The 18,689-nt window shown below is 49.0% G+C and overlaps 1 protein-coding gene across 2 annotated transcripts in view; it reads right to left on the reverse strand.

The window, feature by feature from the left end:
- The window catches only part of CRPPA (CDP-L-ribitol pyrophosphorylase A), a 197,327-nt gene extending 187,732 nt beyond the window's left edge, over window positions 1–9,595 (reverse strand). The window contains exon 1 of one of the 2 annotated variants that reach the window (XM_075828777.1): window positions 9,116–9,591. In XM_075828777.1, the coding sequence (XP_075684892.1) occupies window positions 9,116–9,252 (137 nt within the window). In that variant the 5' untranslated portion in view covers window positions 9,253–9,591. Of the gene's footprint in view, window positions 1–9,115 lie in introns of both variants that reach the window. The other variant, XM_075828778.1, reaches the window with a different exon arrangement.
- Window positions 9,596–18,689: the final 9,094 nt, after the last annotated feature.

Consider the following 18,689-nt stretch of genomic DNA (forward strand, 5'->3'; position numbering starts at 1 on the left):
CTGCTAATCCAGCGCTGTGCAAACTCTGGAGGAAACATGATTTAGTATATAAGCTTCAAGAACAGGTCTCTGCAACCCGTGGGTCTCTAGATGTTGAGAAACTACAACTCCCAGCATGAAAGAATATGTGTCTCAGGAGATGCTAATAATAGTGTCAATAATTAAAGGGTGCAGAACTCTGATGAAGAGGTCCTTACAGACATAGATATATGTAGAAGGCCTTATAGACAACAGGCAGCAGCTATACTGGAAGAGGGAGGCAGCTGGTTCAGTGCCCGGGGTGAATCCTTAATTCCTCCACTTGATAGGACAGGTGCGGTGACAGCAGATCAGCGGTTACAATTTGGCGTGTCGCCTATGAAAGCGCACGTACTGCACCGTTATATGATAGCGGCTATTACAGGGGCTCGGGCAGCCTGGCAGATATAGGGTTTATAGAGGGGGATATGAGACATGGATATGCAGCGAAAGTTACAAGAACTGAACTCACAAAATGCAACTTTGAGGTTATTTGAGACAAAAATCTTCTTTTCTCCCCCATAGAAGGTAACGCGATACACAATGTCCAATGTCTATTAATAGTGGCCCTTAGGCTAGTTCAATCGGCGGATTTTGCGAGGCGGGTCCCGCTGCAAAATCCGTCGCGGATCTATTCCTCTCTCCCATTGACAAAGAGCAGGAAGCTGCTTTTTCCCGCTAGCCGATTATTTCGGCTAGCGGGAAAAAGAAGCGTCCGACTCCCATTGAAATGAATGGGAGGCAGAATTTTGCGGCAGAATCTGCCACAAAATTTCCTACGTGTAAGGCTATGTTCACACGGAGTATTTTGGGGGAGGAATATCTGCCTCAAAGCTCCAAACGGAATTTTGAGGCAGATATTCCTCCCCCAAAATACTCCGTGTGAATAGCAATGATCGCGCCGTTTTTCGCCCGCGGCCATTGAGCGCCGCGGGCAGAAAACACGCTTTCTCCTGCCTCCCATTGAAGTCAATGGGAGGTCGGAGGCGGAAGCGCCCGAAGATAGGGCATGTCGCTTCTTTTTCCCGCGAGGCAGTTTTACTGCTCGCGGGAAAAAGACGCCGACGCCTCCCATTGAAATCAATGGGAGGCGTTCTCGGGCCGTTTCTGCCGAGTTTTGCGACGCGGTTTCCGCGTCAATAAACTCGGCAAAAGACCCCGTGTGAACATAGCCTAAATATACAGTTAGGCCTTATTCACACGAACGTGTTTAACGTCCGTGATACCTGTGTTAGTCAATGGGGCCGTTCAGACATGCCATGATTTTCACATAGCGTGTGTCCGCTGCGTAAAACTCACGACATGTCCTATACTTGGGCGTTTTTCGCGCATCACGCACCCATTGAAGTCAAAGGGTGCTTGAAAATCACGCACAGCACACGGAAGCACTTCCGTGGGACGCGCGTGATTCGCGCAACAGTAGATTAAGAAATGAAGGGAAAAATAAAACCACTTCTTTCATTTCATTTTCTAAACATCAAAACCGCGTGACACAAGGAAGGCATATGCGTGAAAATTACGCAGCCACGCAGCAAACACTTCTGACACACGGAACTGCAACGCGCAAAAAACGCATCATTTTTTGCATGCCCAAAACGTGTGAATAAGGCTGTAGGCTGGATTCACACACAGAATGTTTCTGGCAATATAAACTGCATAAAAAACCGCTTCTGACAACGGTAGCATTCTTAAAATGTAACAAGTGTTTTTCTTGCGTTTTTAGTGGCGGTTTTTTATTTGGTGTCGTTTTGTACATGCTTTTTTTCTGGTGTTTTTGAAGTCCTATAGAGTAGCCTATTGGAAAAATGCTTAAAAAAAAACCTTACCCAATTAAACTAGGGCTGAGGAGGGAGGTCAATGTAGAAAAAAAAGGGGTAGCCAGGTTAGAGAGGGGTCAGACTATATTGGTGGGGGGAGAAACAGAATGTGGGGAGAGGACTAGACAACAAGATAAGGAGATCCTTTCGTTACAAAACATCAGTGTAAATAAAAAGGACCGATTAATGTCAAATCACATTTCTGATAATAAAAGTGAAAAACTGACAGGCAAGTTAAAGTGTATGTTCACAAATGCCAGAAGTCTAGCAAGCAAAATGGGGGAGCTGGAGGCCTTGATACTGGAAGAAAATATAGATATAGTTGGTGTTGCTGAAACATGGCTGGACTCTTCACATGACTGGGCTGTAAATCTACAGGGTTTTACACTTTTTCGTAAAGACAGGACAAATAGGAAAGGTGGTGGTGTATGTCTGTATGTGAGAAGTGATATGAAGGCGAGTGTGAAAGAGACAATAGTGGGTCAAGACTGTGAGGAGGTTGAAACCTTGTGGGTGGAACTAGAAAGGGAGGTAAACACTGAAAAAATTACTTTTGGTGTAATCTATAGACCCCCCAATATAACTGAGGAGATGGAAGGTCAGATATATAAACAGATGGAGCGGGCTGCACAGGCGGGTACTGTAGTGATAATGGGAGATTTTAATTTCCGGGATATTAATTGGTGTCATGGTTCGGCTTCAACTGCAAAGGGGAGACATTTCCTCAACCTATTGCAGGAAAATTTTATGGGCCAGTTTGTGGAAGACCCGACTAGAGGTGAAGCTCTGTTGGATCTGGTCATTTCTAATAATGCAGATCTTGTTGGGAATGTCAATGTTCGTGAAAACCTCGGTAACAGTGATCATAATATAGTTACATTTTACCTATACTGTAAAAAACAAACGCAGGCTGGGAGGGCAAAAACATTTAATTTTAAGAAAGTCAATTTCCCCAGGATGAGGGCGGCAATTCAGGATATAGACTGGGAAGAACTAATGTCAAATAATGGAACAAATGATAAATGGGAGATTTTCAAATCTACTTTGAGTTATTATAGTGCAAAATTTATTCCTACAGGTAATAAGTATAAACGACTCAAATTAAACCCCACATGGCTTACACCTTCTGTGAAAGGGGCAATACATGACAAAAAAAGGGCATTTAAAAAATACAAATCTGAGGGTACAGCTGTAGCCTTTGTAAAATATAAAGAGCTTAATAAAATCTGTAAAAATGTAATAAAATTAGCAAAAATACAAAATGAAAGGCAGGTGGCCAAGGATAGTAAAACAAATCCTAAAAAATTCTTCAAGCATATAAATGCAAAAAAGCCAAGGTCTGAACATGTAGGACCCCTAGATAATGGTAATGGGGAGTTGATCACAGGGGATCAAGAGAAGGCAGAGTTACTAAATGGGTTCTTTAGCTCTGTATATACAACAGAAGAAAGAGCAGCTGATGTAGCCGGTGCCAGTTCTGTTAATATATCAGTTGATATACTGAATTGGATGAATGTAGAGATGGTCCAAGCTAAATTAAATAAAATAAATGTGCACAAGGCTCCGGGACCAGATGGGTTACACCCTAGAATTCTTAAAGAGCTTAGTTCAGTTATTTCTGTCCCCCTTTTCATAATATTCAGAGAATCTCTAGTGACTGGTATAGTGCCAAGGGACTGGCGCAGGGCAAATGTGGTGCCTATTTTCAAAAAGGGCTCTAGGTCTTCCCCGGGTAATTATAGACCAGTAAGCTTAACATCCATCGTGGGGAAAATGTTTGAGGGGCTATTGAGGGACTATATACAGGATTATGTGACAATAAATAGCATTATAAGTGACAGCCAGCACGGTTTTACTAAGGACAGAAGTTGTCAAACTAACCTAATCTGTTTTTATGAAGAGGTGAGCAGAAGTCTAGACAGAGGGGCCGCTGTGGATTTAGTGTTTTTGGACTTTGCAAAGGCATTTGACACTGTCCCCCATAGACGCCTAATGGGTAAATTAAGGACTATAGGTTTAGAAAATATAGTTTGTAATTGGATTGAGAATTGGCTCAAGGACCGTATCCAGAGAGTTGTGGTCAATGATTCCTACTCTGAATGGTCACCGGTTATAAGTGGTGTACCCCAGGGTTCAGTGCTGGGACCACTATTATTCAACTTATTTATTAATGATATAGAGGAAGGGATTAATAGCACTATTTCTATTTTTGCAGATGACACCAAGCTATGTAATATAGTTCAGACTATGGAAGATGTTCATGAATTACAGGCAGATTTAAACAAACTAAGTGTTTGGGCGTCCACTTGGCAAATGAAGTTTAATGTAGATAAATGTAAAGTTATGCATCTTGGTACCAACAACCTGCATGCATCATATGTCCTAGGGGGCGCTACACTGGCGGATTCACTTGTTGAGAAGGATCTGGGTGTACTTGTAAATCATAAACTCAATAACAGCATGCAGTGTCAATCAGCTGCTTCAAAGGCCAGCAGGATATTGTCGTGTATTAAAAGAGGCATGGACTCGCGGGACAGGGATGTAATAATGCCACTTTACAAAGCATTAGTGAGGCCTCATCTAGAATATGCAGTTCAGTTCTGGGCACCAGTTCATAGAAAGGATGCCCTGGAGTTGGAAAAAATACAAAGAAGAGCAACGAAGCTAATAAGGGGCATGGAGAATTTAAGTTATGAGGAAAGATTGAAAGAATTAAACCTATTTAGCCTTGAAAAAAGACGACTAAGGGGGGACATGATTAACTTATATAAATATATTAATGGCACATACAAAAAATATGGTGAAATCCTGTTCCTTGTAAAACCCCCTCAAAAAACAAGGGGGCACTCCCTCCGTCTGGAGAAAAAAAGGTTCAAGCTGCAGAGGCGACAAGGCTTCTTTACAGTGAGAACTGTGAATTTATGGAATAGCCTACCGCAGGAGCTGGTCACAGCAGGGACAGTAGATGGCTTTAAAAAAGGGTTAGATAATTTCCTAGAACAAAAAAATATTTGCTCCTATGTGTAGAAATTTTTCCGTTCCCTTTTCCCTTCCCTTGGTTGAACTTGATGGACATGTGTCTTTTTTCAGCCGTACTAACTATGTAACTATGTAATGATTCATTTGGAAAAAAACACTACTGACCACAACATTGCCTCAAAAACGCCACAAAACAAAACGCAGTTGCGTGTAGTGTATCTCATATTTTACTACAGACTTTAACGTAAGATCTGGCCACACTAAAAAACAAAAGCAAAAAATCCAATAAAAAGCCATGAAAAAGCACAAAAAAATGCAAAAACGCTGTGTGTGAATCCAGCATTAAAAGAGCCAATAATGGGGATACCAGCTGCCACTTTTGCCTTCGGGGGTTACTCTGGTAGGGGTGGTGGGTGGAATGTGAGGTGTAGTCTACAGGAGGTGCTCACTAACAGGGGCTGGTTACGGGGAGAGTCTCTCACTAGTCGGCTCTATTAATGGGGGAAGTGTTATCTGGCAGGAGCTGTCTGGGAGATGAGCGCTCGAGTATCTAGCAAGAACAGCCTATAAAGGGGCTACTCTCTGTCTTTTTGGGGGCGCTCTGAGAAGGTGCTGTCTATTCAGGGGCGCTCCGAGAAGGTGCTGTCTATTCAGGGGCGCTCCGAGAAGGTGCTGTCTATTCAGGGGGCGCTCCGAGAAGGTGCTGTCTATTCAGGGGGCGCTCCGAGAAGGTGCTGTCTATTCAGGGGCGCTCCGAGAAGGTGCTGTCTATTCAGGGGAGCTCTGTGAAGGTGCTGTCTGTTCAGGGGAGCTCTGAGAAGGTGCTGTCTGTTCAGGGGAGCTCTGAGAAGGTGCTGTCTGTTCAGGGGAGCTCTGAGAAGGTGCTGTCTGTTCAGGGGCGCTCTGACATGGTGCTGTCTATTCAGGGGCGCTCTGAGAAGGTGCTGTCTATTCAGGGGTGCTCTGAGAAGGTGCTGTCTATTCAGGTGCGCTCTGAGAAGGTGCTGTCTATTCGGGTGCGCTCTGAGAATGTGCTGTCTTTTTGGGGGCGCTCTGAGAAGGTGCTGTCTATTCAGGGGCGCTCTGAGAAGGTGCTGTCTATTCAGGGGCGCTCTGAGAAGGTGCTGTCTATTCAGGGGCGCTCTGAGAAGGTGCTGTCTATTCAGGGGCGCTCCGAGAAGGTGCTGTCTATTCGGGGGCGCTCCGAGAAGGTGCTGTCTATTCAGGGGGCGCTCCGAGAAGGTGCTGTCTATTCAGGGGCGCTCCGAGAAGGTGCTGTCTATTCAGGGGAGCTCTGTGAAGGTGCTGTCTGTTCAGGGGAGCTCTGAGAAGGTGCTGTCTGTTCAGGGGAGCTCTGAGAAGGTGCTGTCTGTTCAGGGGAGCTCTGAGAAGGTGCTGTCTGTTCAGGGGAGCTCTGAGAAGGTGCTGTCTGTTCAGGGGCGCTCTGACATGGTGCTGTCTATTCAGGGGCGCTCTGAGAAGGTGCTGTCTATTCAGGGGTGCTCTGAGAAGGTGCTGTCTATTCAGGTGCGCTCTGAGAAGGTGCTGTCTATTCGGGTGCGCTCTGAGAATGTGCTGTCTTTTTGGGGGCGCTCTGAGAAGGTGCTGTCTATTCAGGGGCGCTCTGAGAAGGTGCTGTCTATTCAGGGGCGCTCTGAGAAGGTGCTGTCTATTCAGGGGCGCTCTGAGAAGGTGCTGTCTATTCAGGGGCGCTCTGAGAAGGTGCTGTCTATTCAGGGGCGCTCTGAGAAGGTGCTGTCTATTCAGGGGCGCTCTGAGAAGGTGCTGTCTATTCAGGGGCGCTCCGAGAAGGTGCTGTCTATTCAGGGGCGCTCCGAGAAGGTGCTGTCTATTCAGGGGAGCTCTGTGAAGGTGCTGTCTGTTCAGGGGAGCTCTGAGAAGGTGCTGTCTGTTCAGGGGAGCTCTGAGAAGGTGCTGTCTATTCAGGGGAGCTCTGAGAAGGTGCTGTCTATTCAGGGGAGCTCTGAGAAGGTGCTGTCTATTTAGGGGCGCTCCGAGAAGGTGCTGTCTATTCAGGGGCGCTCCGAGAAGGTGCTGTCTATTCAGGGGCGCTCCGAGAAGGTGCTGTCTATTCAGGGGCGCTCCGAGAAGGTGCTGTCTATTCAGCAGCGCTCCGAGAAGGTGCTGTCTATTCAGGGGAGCTCTGTGAAGGTGCTGTCTATTCAGGGGAGCTCTGAGAAGGTGCTGTCTATTCAGGGGCGCTCTGAGAAGGTGCTGTCTATTCAGGGGCGCTCTGAGAAGGTGCTGTCTATTCAGGGGCGCTCTGAGAAGGTGCTGTCTATTCAGGGGCGCTCCGAGAAGGTGCGGTCTATTCAGGGGCGCTCCGAGAAGGTGCTGTCTATTCAGGGGCGCTCTGAGAAGGTGCTGTCTATTCAGGGGCGCTCTGAGAGGGTGCTGTCTATTCAGGGGAGCTCTGTGAAGGTGCTGTCTGTTCAGGGGAGCTCTGAGAAGGTGCTGTCTGTTCAGGGGAGCTCTGAGAAGGTGCTGTCTGTTCAGGGGAGCTCTGAGAAGGTGCTGTCTATTCAGGGGAGCTCTGAGAAGGTGCTGTCTATTCAGGGGAGCTCTGAGAAGGTGCTGTCTGTTCAGGGGCACTCTGAGAAGGTGCTGTCTGTTCAGGGGCACTCTGAGAAGGTGCTGTCTATTCAGGGGCGCTCTGAGAAGGTGCTGTCTATTCAGGGGCGCTCTGAGAAGGTGCTGTCTATTCAGGGGCGCTCTGAGAAGGTGCTGTCTATTCAGGGGCGCTCTGAGAAGGTGCTGTCTATTCAGGGGCGCTCCGAGAAGGTGCTGTCTATTCAGGGGCGCTCCGAGAAGGTGCTGTCTATTCAGGGGAGCTCTGTGAAGGTGCTGTCTGTTCAGGGGAGCTCTGAGAAGGTGCTGTCTGTTCAGGGGAGCTCTGAGAAGGTGCTGTCTATTCAGGGGAGCTCTGAGAAGGTGCTGTCTATTCAGGGGCGCTCCGAGAAGGTGCTGTCTATTCAGGGGCGCTCCGAGAAGGTGCTGTCTATTCAGGGGCGCTCCGAGAAGGTGCTGTCTATTCAGGGGCGCTCCGAGAAGGTGCTGTCTATTCAGCAGCGCTCCGAGAAGGTGCTGTCTATTCAGGGGCGCTCCGAGAAGGTGCTGTCTATTCAGGGGCGCTCCGAGAAGGTGCTGTCTATTCAGGGGAGCTCTGTGAAGGTGCTGTCTATTCAGGGGAGCTCTGAGAAGGTGCTGTCTGTTCAGGGGAGCTCTGAGAAGGTGCTGTCTGTTCAGGGGAGCTCTGAGAAGGTGCTGTCTGTTCAGGGGAGCTCTGAGAAGGTGCTGTCTTTTCAGGGGCGCTCTGAGAAGGTGCTGTCTATTCAGGGGCGCTCTGAGAAGGTGCTGTCTATTCAGGGGCGCTCTGAGAAGGTGCTGTCTATTCAGGGGCGCTCTCAGAGGGTGCGGTCTATTTGGAGGTGTTTTGAGAAGGTGCTGTCTTTTCGGGGGCGCTCTGAGAAGTTGCTGTCTATGGGGGTGCTGTTTCGCAGGCACTGTCTTGGGTTGCACAATTTTGGGGGTGCTCTCTCTGTCAGGCGCTGTCTAGGAGAGGGTGCCGCAGTGCTGGCCTGGGGAGGCTGTGGCTAAAATCTCCTTGAAAGTGACTATGGGGTAGAAGGCAACAATGCGGTAAAGATCGTTCATCTGACATCACATCCAGAGGTCACATGGTATAATCACATGACTTCATCGTCCATGGCCTCTGCCTCTCTTTGTATGCACACTTTCATCCAGACTATGGATGATCCAGTTACATGCGTGGTTCCTGCAGTGCTTACTGGGCGTCACATTAGACATTAAAATTGTTTAATTTGTGATTTTCTGCTCACTAAAAACGTAAAAAAATTCATAAAAAGCAATATAAATTGTCTAACCAATCATATCACAGCTTTCATTTCCTAACCAGCTATGGAAAAATGTAACTAATAAGCTGATTGGTTGATATAGGTAACGCCCCCACCTCTGAGTTTCATATGTAAGATCTAAATACATTGTCTATACAAATATCAACCAATCCGATTTCAGCATCCATTTTTCTAATCAAAACAGTGCTGTGATTGGTTGCTATGAACATCCATGCCCTAGATTTCGTAGCAGCGTTGCTTATACCAACCAATCAGGCTTCACGTATAATTTTCTTATCTCAGGTTAGAAAATAAAAGCAGTGATCTGATTGGTTGCTATAGGCAACACGCCCTCCACTAGCTGAGGCCTAGCAGTGATCGCACAGCCTGCAGCCTGTGTGTATTCATGTCCCCAGCGCCGCTCACCTCTCCAAGGCCTCCAGGGTGCGGCTGATCAGCGGTCTCCCCAGCACCGGGCAGTACTGCTTAGGCGTGCAGCCTCCCAGCCGCTCCCCGCAGCCCCCCGCCGGCAGCACCGCAGCCACACGCCGCTCCCCGTCCATCTTTCTCCGACGCTGAGATATCCGGGCCTGTGCTGCGCTGATCCCCGCCGCTCTCCAGGCTGTGTGCCGGGCCGCCCCCAGCCAATAGCAGCAGAGTCAGCCGAGCCCGGGCTTCTCTCCCACGCAGCAGCCGGTGTATTATATCAGTGGAGGGGGAGACTGCGGTACAGCCATTATATATCGGTATTTAGAAGCCTGGGTTCACACAGGGCGATGCTGCGGCATTTATTAACCCTTTCATTGCTCTTTCACTGTTACCCAATTGTGGTATGTTCGAAGGCAGATCGCACGATGTATTGCCAGGGAATATTATGGGAGATGATGTACGATCTCCCCCGGAAACGCTTCACATCGCATGTACATAGAGTGATGTTAGAGGCGACATCACACTCATAGGCTAAATCGGTCAAAAACGTCTGATCTGTGGTGGTCAGTGCTGGGAGTAGGGCTGCCGGTCCCTGTAGTAAGGAGCGTAACCAGAAATTTCTCCACCCCATAGGAAACTTAAATGGTCCATCACCCCCAGAGCATTTACCAGCTCTACGTGAGTGAGGGTATGTGCACACGTAGTGACCAAAAACGTCTGAAAATACAGAGCTGTTTTCAAGGGAAAACAGCCCCTGATTTTCAGACGTTTTTTGAGCAACTCGCGTTTTTTACGTCCGTTTTTGGAGCTGTTTTCATTGGGGTCTATGAGAAAACGGCTCCAAAAACGTCCAAAGAAGTGTCCTGCACTTCTTTTGACGAGGCTGTATTTTTACGCGTCGTCGTTTGACAGCTGTCAAACGACGACGTGTAATTTACAGGTCGTCGGCACAGTACGTCGGCAAACCCATTCAAATGAATGGGCAGATGTTTGCCGACGTATTGTAGCCCTATTTTCAGACGTAAAACGAGGCATAATACGCCTCGTTTACGTCTGAAAATAGGTCGTGTGAACTCAGGCTGGGTTCACACGACCATGTTACGTCCGTAATGTACGGAACGTATTTCGGCCGGAAGACCCGGACCGAACACACTGCAGGGGGCCGGGCTCCTAGCATCATAGTGATGTACGATGCTAGGAGTCCCTGCCTCTCCGGGGAACTACTGTCCTGTACTGAAAACATGATTACAGTACGGGACAGTTGTCCTGCAGCGAGGCAGGGACTCCTAGCATCGTACATCACTATGATGCTAGGAGCCCGGCTCCCTGCACTGTGTTCGGTCCGGGTCTTCCGGCCGAAATAAGTTTCGTACATTACGGACGTAACATGGTCGTGTCAACCCAGCCTTAGGGTATGTTCACACGCTAGCTGTCATTTACGGCTGAAATGACAGACTGTTTCAGCCGTAAATGCTCCTCGTATTTTGCGAGCCGTCTGTGACGCTCGTATATCTTGAGCTGCTCTTCATTGAGTTCAATAAAGAACGGCTCAAATTACGTTGCAAAGAAGTATCCTGCACTTCTTTGCCGAGGCAGTCAATTTACGCGTCGTCGTTTGACAGCTGTCAAACGACGACGCGTAAATGACAGGTCGTCTGCACAATACGTCGGCAAACCCATTGAAATGAACGGGCAGATGTTTGCCGACGTATTGTAGCCCTATTTTCAGGCGTAAAACAAGGCATAATACGCCTCGTTTACGCCTGTATATAGGTCGTGTGAACCCAGCCTAAATGTTATTTCACGCGGACCAGTGATTGGCGAATGAGCGTTCATCGGCTAATCGCATCTTTTATGCGGCGAGAAAAATGGTCGCTTGTCGGCGGTTCATCTCGTGTAAACAGGGAAGATGTGCTGCAGAAAAAATGCAACATGTATGGCAACGATCGTTCATCCCTATTTTTCTGATCTTTGCCCCGTTTGAAACATGTTCCGATCAGCACTCGTTAAAAGGCCAAATTATAGTGTGCCCGTGTGAAAGGACCTTACATTAGGGTGAGGGCGCAACTCCCAACATGTTCTGACAATTGACCATTATCAGACTACTGTGTCATATAGATATACTGTGCCGACATGTGTGCCCCCGGAGATATACTGAGCTGAATAATGTGCCCCCGGAGATATACTGTGCCGATATGCGAGCCCCTGGAGATATACTGTGCCGACATATGTGCCCCCGGAAATATACTGTGCCGACTTGTGTGCCCCCGGAGATATACTGAGCTGAATAATGTGCCCCCGGAGATATACTGTGCCGATATGCGAGCCCCTGGAGATATACTGTGCCGACATATGTGCCCCCGGAAATATACTGTGCCGACTTGTGTGCCCCCGGAGATATACTGTGCCGACATGCGTGCCCCCGGATATATACTGTGCCGACATGCGTGCCCCCGGAGATATACTGTGCCGACATGTGTGCCCCCGGAGATATACCGTGCCGACGTGTGCCCCCGGAGATATACTGTGCCGACATGCGTGCCCCCGGATATATACTGTGCCGACATGCGTGCCCCCGGAGATATACTGTGCCGACATGCGTGCCCCCGGAGATATACTGTGCCGACATGCGTGCCCCCGGAGATATACTGTGCCGATATGTGTGCTCCCGGATATATATTGTGCCGACATGCGTGCCCCCGGATATATACTGTGCCGACATGCGTGCCCCCGGAGATATACTGTGCCAACATGCGTGCCCCCGGAGATATACTGTGCCGACATGTGTGCCCCCGGATATATACTGTGCCGACATGCGTGCCCCCGGAGATATACTAAGCTGAATAATGTGCCCCGGAGATATACTGTGCCCACATGCGTGCCCCCGGAGATATACTGTGCCAACATGCGTGCCCCCGGAGATATACTGTGCCGACATGCGTGCTCCCGGATATATATTGTGCCGACATGCCTGCCCCCGGATATATACTGTGCCGACATGCGTGCCCCCCGAGATATACTGTGCCGACATGTGTGCCCCCGGATATATACTGTGCCGACATGCGTGCCCCCGGAGATATACTAAGCTGAATAATGTACCCCCGGAGATATACTGTGCCGACATGCGTGCCACCGGAGATATACTGTGCCGACATGCGTGCCCCCGGAGATATACTGTGCCGACATGCGTGCCCCCGGATATATACTGTGCCGACATGCGTGCCCCCGGATACATACTGTGCCGACATGCGTGCCCCTGGAGATATACTGTGCCGACATGCGTACCCCCGGAGATATATTGTGCCGACATGTGTGCCCCCGGATATATACTGTGCCGACATGCGTGCCCCCGGAGATATACTGTGCCGTCATGCGTACCCCCGGAGATATACTGCGCCGACATGCGAGCCCCCGGAGATATACTGTGCCGACATGTGTGCCCCCGGAGATATACTGTGCCGACATGCGTGCCAACGGAGATATACTGTGCCGACATATGTGCCCCCGGAGATATACTGTGCCGACATGCGTGCCCCCGGAGATATACTGTGCCGACATATGTGCCCCCGGAGATATACTGTGCCGACATGCGTGCCCCCGGAGATATACTGTGCCGACATGCGTGCCCCCGGAGATATACTGTGCCGACATATGTGCCCCCGGAGATATACTGTGGCGACATGCGTGCCCCCGGAGATATACTGTGCCGACATGCGTGCCCCCGGATATATACTGTGCCGACATGCGTGCCCCCGGAGATATACTGTGCCGACATATGTGCCCCCGGAGATATACTGTGCCGACATGTGTGCCCCCGGAGATATACTGTGCCGACATGCGTGCCCCCGGATATATACTGTGCCGACATGCGTGTCCCCGGAGATATACTGTGCCGACATGTGTGCCCCCGGAGATATACTGTGCCGACATATGTGCCCCCGGAGATATACTGTGGCGACATGTGTGCCCCCGGAGATATACTGTGCCGACATGCGTGCCCCCGGATATATACTGTGCCGACATGCGTGCCCCCGGAGATATACTGTGCCGACATATGTGCCCCCGGAGGGAGATATACTGTGCCGACATGTGTGCCCCGGAGATATACTGTGCCGACATGCGTGCCCCCGGATATATACTGTGCCGACATGCGTGCCCCCGGATATATACTGTGCCGACATGCGTGTCCCCGGAGATATACTGTGCCGACATGTGTGCCCCCGGAGATATAACGTGCCGACGTGTGCCCCCGGAGATATACTGTGCCGACATGCGTGCCCCCGGAGATATACTGTGCCGACATGCGTGCCCCCAGAGATATACTGTGCCGACATATGTGCCCCCGGAGATTTACTGTGCCGACATGCGTGCCCCCGGAGATATACTGTGCCGACATGTGTGCTCCCGGATATATATTGTGCCGACATGCGTGCCCCCGGATATATACTGTGCCGACATGCGTGCCCCCGGAGATATACTGTGCCGACATGTGTGCCCCCGGATATATACTGTGCCGACATGCGTGCCCCCCGGATATATACTAAGCTGAATAATGTGCCCCCGGAGATATACTGTGCCGACATGCGTGCCACCGGAGATATACTGTGCCGACATGCGTGCCCCCGGAGATATACTAAGCTGAATAATGTGCCCCCGGAGATATACTGTGCCGACATGCGTGCCACCGGAGATATACTGTGCCGACATGCGTGCCCCCGGAGATATACTGTGCCGACATGCGTGCCCCCGGATATATACTGTGCCGACATGCTTGCCCCTGGATACATACTGTGCCGACATGCGTGCCCCCGGAGATATACTGTGCCGACATGCATACCCCCGGAGATATACTGTGCCGACATGTGTGCCCCCGGATATATACTGTGCCGACATGCGTGCCCCCGGAGATATACTGTGCCGACATGCGTACCCCCGGAGATATACTATGCCGACATGCGTGCCCCCGGAGATATACTGTGCCGACATGCGTGCCCCCGGATATATACTGTGCCGACATGCGTGCCCCCGGAAATATACTAAGCTGAATAATGTGCTCCCGGAGATATACTGTGCCGACATGCGTACCCCCGGAGATATACTATGCCGACATGCGTGCCCCCGGAGATATACTGTGCCGACATGCGTGCCCCCGGATATATACTGTGCCGACATGCGTGCCCCCGGAAATATACTAAGCTGAATAATATGCTCCCGGAGATATACTGTGCCGACATGTGTGCCCCCGGAGATATACTGTGCCAACATGCGTGCCCCCGGAGATATACTGTGCCGACATGCGTGCCCCCGGAGATATACTGTGCCGACATGCGTGCCCCCGGATATATACTGTGCCGACATGCGTGCCCCCGGATATATACTGTGCCGACATGCGTGCCCCCGGATATATACTGTGCCGACATGCGTGCCCCCGGAAATATACTAAGCTGAATAATGTGCTCCCGGAGATATACTGTGCCGACATGCGTGCCCCCGGAGATATACTGTGCCGACATGCGTGCCCCCGGAGATATACTGTGCCGACATGCGTGCCCCCGGAGATATACTGTGCCGACATGTGTGCCCCCGGAGATATACTGTGCCGACATGCGTGCCCCCGGAGATATACTGTGCCGACATGCGTGCCCCCGGAGATATACTGTGCCGACATGCGTGCCCCCGGATATATACTGTGCCGACATGCGTGCCCCCGGATATATACTGTGCCGACATGCGTGCCCCCGGAAATATACTAAGCTGAATAATGTGCTCCCGGAGATATACTGTGCCGACATGCGTGCCCCCGGAGATATACTGTGCCGACATGCGTGCCCCCGGAGATATACTGTGCCGACATGCGTGCCCCTGGAGATATACTGTGCCGACATGTGTGCCCCCGGAGATATACTGTGCCGACATGCGTGCCCCCGGAGATATACTGTGCCGATATATGTGCACCCGGAGATATACTGTGTTGCCATGATACTGTTTAAACAAGACAACAGGCCCCTAAATAAAATCAAACCTGAGAATCGTGTCCCCAAAACTAATTTAGAACCCAGAACAGGCGACAACATTTATTCAAACCCCAGACAATAACCCAATATCATTTCAGTCTGTGACATGTGACCACGGCAGCCAATTCATTGACACAACTATGATGTCATTATCAAGGTGACATCACGACCACTAATGGCTCATGATCACGGCTGCATCATGTATCTGCGTTGTACGGATCTATAATACTGTGCCAAAGCCTGCTCAGCGCCCCCTACTGTCGTCCCCCCCTCGTGTGCCTCCAATTTATTCTTATAGCTTTATATAAAATATGTGAGAAAAAAATACTGCCATTCTTCATCACATGCCATATTGCAAAGGTATTTTCCCTAGAAGGGTAATGTTCACACGGCTTATTTTCGGCCGCTTTTCGAGCCGTAAACGGCCGAAAAAACGGAAGCAGAACGCTTCCAAACATCTGCCCATTGATTTCAATGGGAAAAATGGCGTTCTGTTCTGACAGGCCATTTTTACACGTCCGTTTTGAAAAACGCCCACAAAAAAAAGTGCATGTCACTTCATGAGCCGTTTTTGGAGCTGTTTATCATTAACTCTATAGAAAAACAGTTCCAAAAACGGCGAGTTGCTAAAAAAAAAGTCTAAAAATCAGGAGCTGTTTTCCCTCTGTATTTTCAGAAGTTTTTAAGGAAGCGTATGAACGTACCCGAAGAGCGCCGACTGATCTGTAATATCGACCTGCGGGGACTCCCTGCGCCTTCATACAGGCTCAGTATACACAGCTTTCCCAGCCCCTACGCCATTGTTACAAAAACAAATCCCTTATGTCCCCTAATAGAACATAAATATCGAATCGATTGTTGAATAAAGCTAAAAAAACAAAATACAGTAAACATGATTTAAAAAAAATGTATACAATAAAAACCCCCAAAAGTAATAAACAGACATGTCTTATCCTAACCCGTAAAGTTATCCTATCACTTAGGTCTTATTCACATGGGCGTGTTTCTCGTCCGTGCGTTGTTCGTTTTAACAGTGGACACACACAGACCCATGCAGTTCAATGCCGCTGTTATTCACATCCATTTTTTTTTCTCGCAGCGTGTGGTTTCTTTGCCAGAAACTCACAGCATTTCCTATGCTGGTCTGTTTTTGCGGACAAGACACGTCGATTAATCTAAGGGTCCGTGAAAAAAAGGGACCGCACAGGGATGACATTTGTGTGGTGTCCATTTTTCCCGGCTCAGTTGCTAAAGAAATGCTGGAAAAAAAACAGGAAGTTCTTACAGAGGATGAAAACGGATGACACACGGAAACCACATGGACATTTAGGCTATGTTCACACGGGGTCTTTTGCCGAGTTTTTTGACGCGGAAACCGCGTCGCAAAACTCGGCAGAAACGGCCCGAGAACGCCTCCCATTGATTTCAATGGGAGGCGTCGGCGTCTTTTTCCCGCGAGCAGTAAAACTGCCTCGCGGGAAAAAGAAGCGACATGCCCTATCTTCGGGCGCTTCCGCCTCCGACCTCCCATTGACTTCAATGGGAGGCAGGAGAAAGCGTGTTTTATGCACGCGGCGCTCAATGGCCGCGGGCGAAAAACGGCGCGATAATTGCTGTTCACACGGAGTATTTTGGGGGAGGAATATCTGCCTCAAAATTCCGTTTGGAACTTTGAGGCAGATATTCCTCCCCCAAAATACTCCGTGTGAACATAGCCTTAATATGGATAAAAAAAATGTTTATTTTTCCTGGGGACGCGAATCGGACATACCCCAAAATTAGGCCTAAAATATCTGCAACTCATCCGCAGCGACGTAGTCATAAAAATGTTACAGGTGACAAAATGCTGGGAGGCAAAAGCGGAAAAATGCCTCTGGTTTTTGAGGCGAAAATCGGCTTAAGCCTTAGGGTATGTTCACACGGCAGCGTCCGTAACGGCTGAAATTACGGGGCTGTTTTTAGGAGAAAACAGCTCCGTAATATCAGATGGCATGTTGAGGCGCTATCTCCCTGCGTCCATTACGGACGTAAATGGAGCTGCTTTTCCATGGAGTCAATGGAAAACGGCTCCATTTACGTCTGAAGAAGTGACAAGGCACTTCTTTGGCGCGGGCGTCTATTTATGCGCCGCCTTTTGACAGCGACGCGTAAATATACGCCTCGTGGGACCAGACCAACGTAAAACCCATTGCTTTCAATGGGCAGATGTTTGTCAACGCTTTCAAGCCGTATTTTTGGGCGTAATTCCACGCGTAAAACGCCCGAATTACGTCCGTAAATAAACCGTGTGAACATACCCTTAAAGGAGTTATCTCATGAAGACAACCCCTTTTAGGGCATATGGACGTCATAGAGGAGAGGTCCACTCAGGACCCTGTCTATGACCCTCAATCGGGAGAGCTGTTCTGTAAGGCTATGTTCACACGCAGTGACCAGAAACGTCTGATAATTCGGAGCTGTTTTCAAGAGAAAGCAGCTCCTGAATTTCAGAAGTTTTTTGTGCCACTTGCGATTTTCACTGCGTTTTTCACGGCCGTTTTTGGAGTTTTTTTCAATAGAGTCTGGAAAACGGCTCTAAAAACGTCCCAAGTGTCCTGCACTTCTTTTTCGCAGGTGTTTTTTTATGCTAAAAAAAGCAGCGAAAAACGCTCCGTCGGAACAGAACGCTGTTTTTCCCATTGAAAAGAATGGGCAGATGTTTGGAGACGCTCTGCTTCCGAAAAACGGCCGAAAATAGGCCGTGTGAATATACCCTTTGGGTATGTTCAGACACAAACTCAAAAACGTTTCAAAATACGGAGCTGTTTTCAAGGAAAAACAGCTCCTGATTTTCAGACTTTTTTAAGCCACTCGCGATTTTCGCGACGTTTTTCGCTACTTTTTTTCACTGTAGTTTTTGGAGCTTTTTATGATAGAGTCAATGAAAAACGGCTCCAAAAACGTCCCAGGAAGTGACCTGCACTTCTTTTTCGTGGCCGTTTTTTTACGCGTAAAAAAACTCCGTCGGAACAGAACGTCGTTTTCCCATTGAAATCAATGGGCAGATGCTTGGAGGCGTTCTGCTTCCGATTTGTCGGCCGTTTTTCGGGAGTTTACGGCCGTGTGAACATACCCTAAGACTCGAGCTATCCATTCTTTTGAATGTAATACAAAATTTCCCCAGTTGATTGCCGCAGCCGGTTCTTTCTTTTCCTGACAAGAAAACCCCTTAAAGGGTTTAAAGTGGAACTACCCTTCGGGAATTCTGCACTGTATAGTAAATAGTTAACAATCCTATGAGAGGAAATATAATAAGATCCTATATAAAGGTCTTATGAGGAAAAATATCCTGTAGGAAAAGAAGTAACGGCTGGTCAGGTGCTCGTGAAGGAACTGATTGAGTTACTAATGGAGGGATCTTAATGCCTGTAAAACAATACAAGTTATGGAAAAGTCATCAGGACCCCGTCTCCTGCCGTTCATCATTGTGTTATTACTGCTGGGATAATAAGGGACCCTACAACGTGACATTCTATTATTATGTCCCTGCACTCAATTATTTTTACATTTTTATAGCT

This window comes from Rhinoderma darwinii, chromosome 5 (genome assembly GCF_050947455.1).
Source record: "Rhinoderma darwinii isolate aRhiDar2 chromosome 5, aRhiDar2.hap1, whole genome shotgun sequence".
Lineage (NCBI taxonomy): Eukaryota > Metazoa > Chordata > Amphibia > Anura > Rhinodermatidae > Rhinoderma > Rhinoderma darwinii.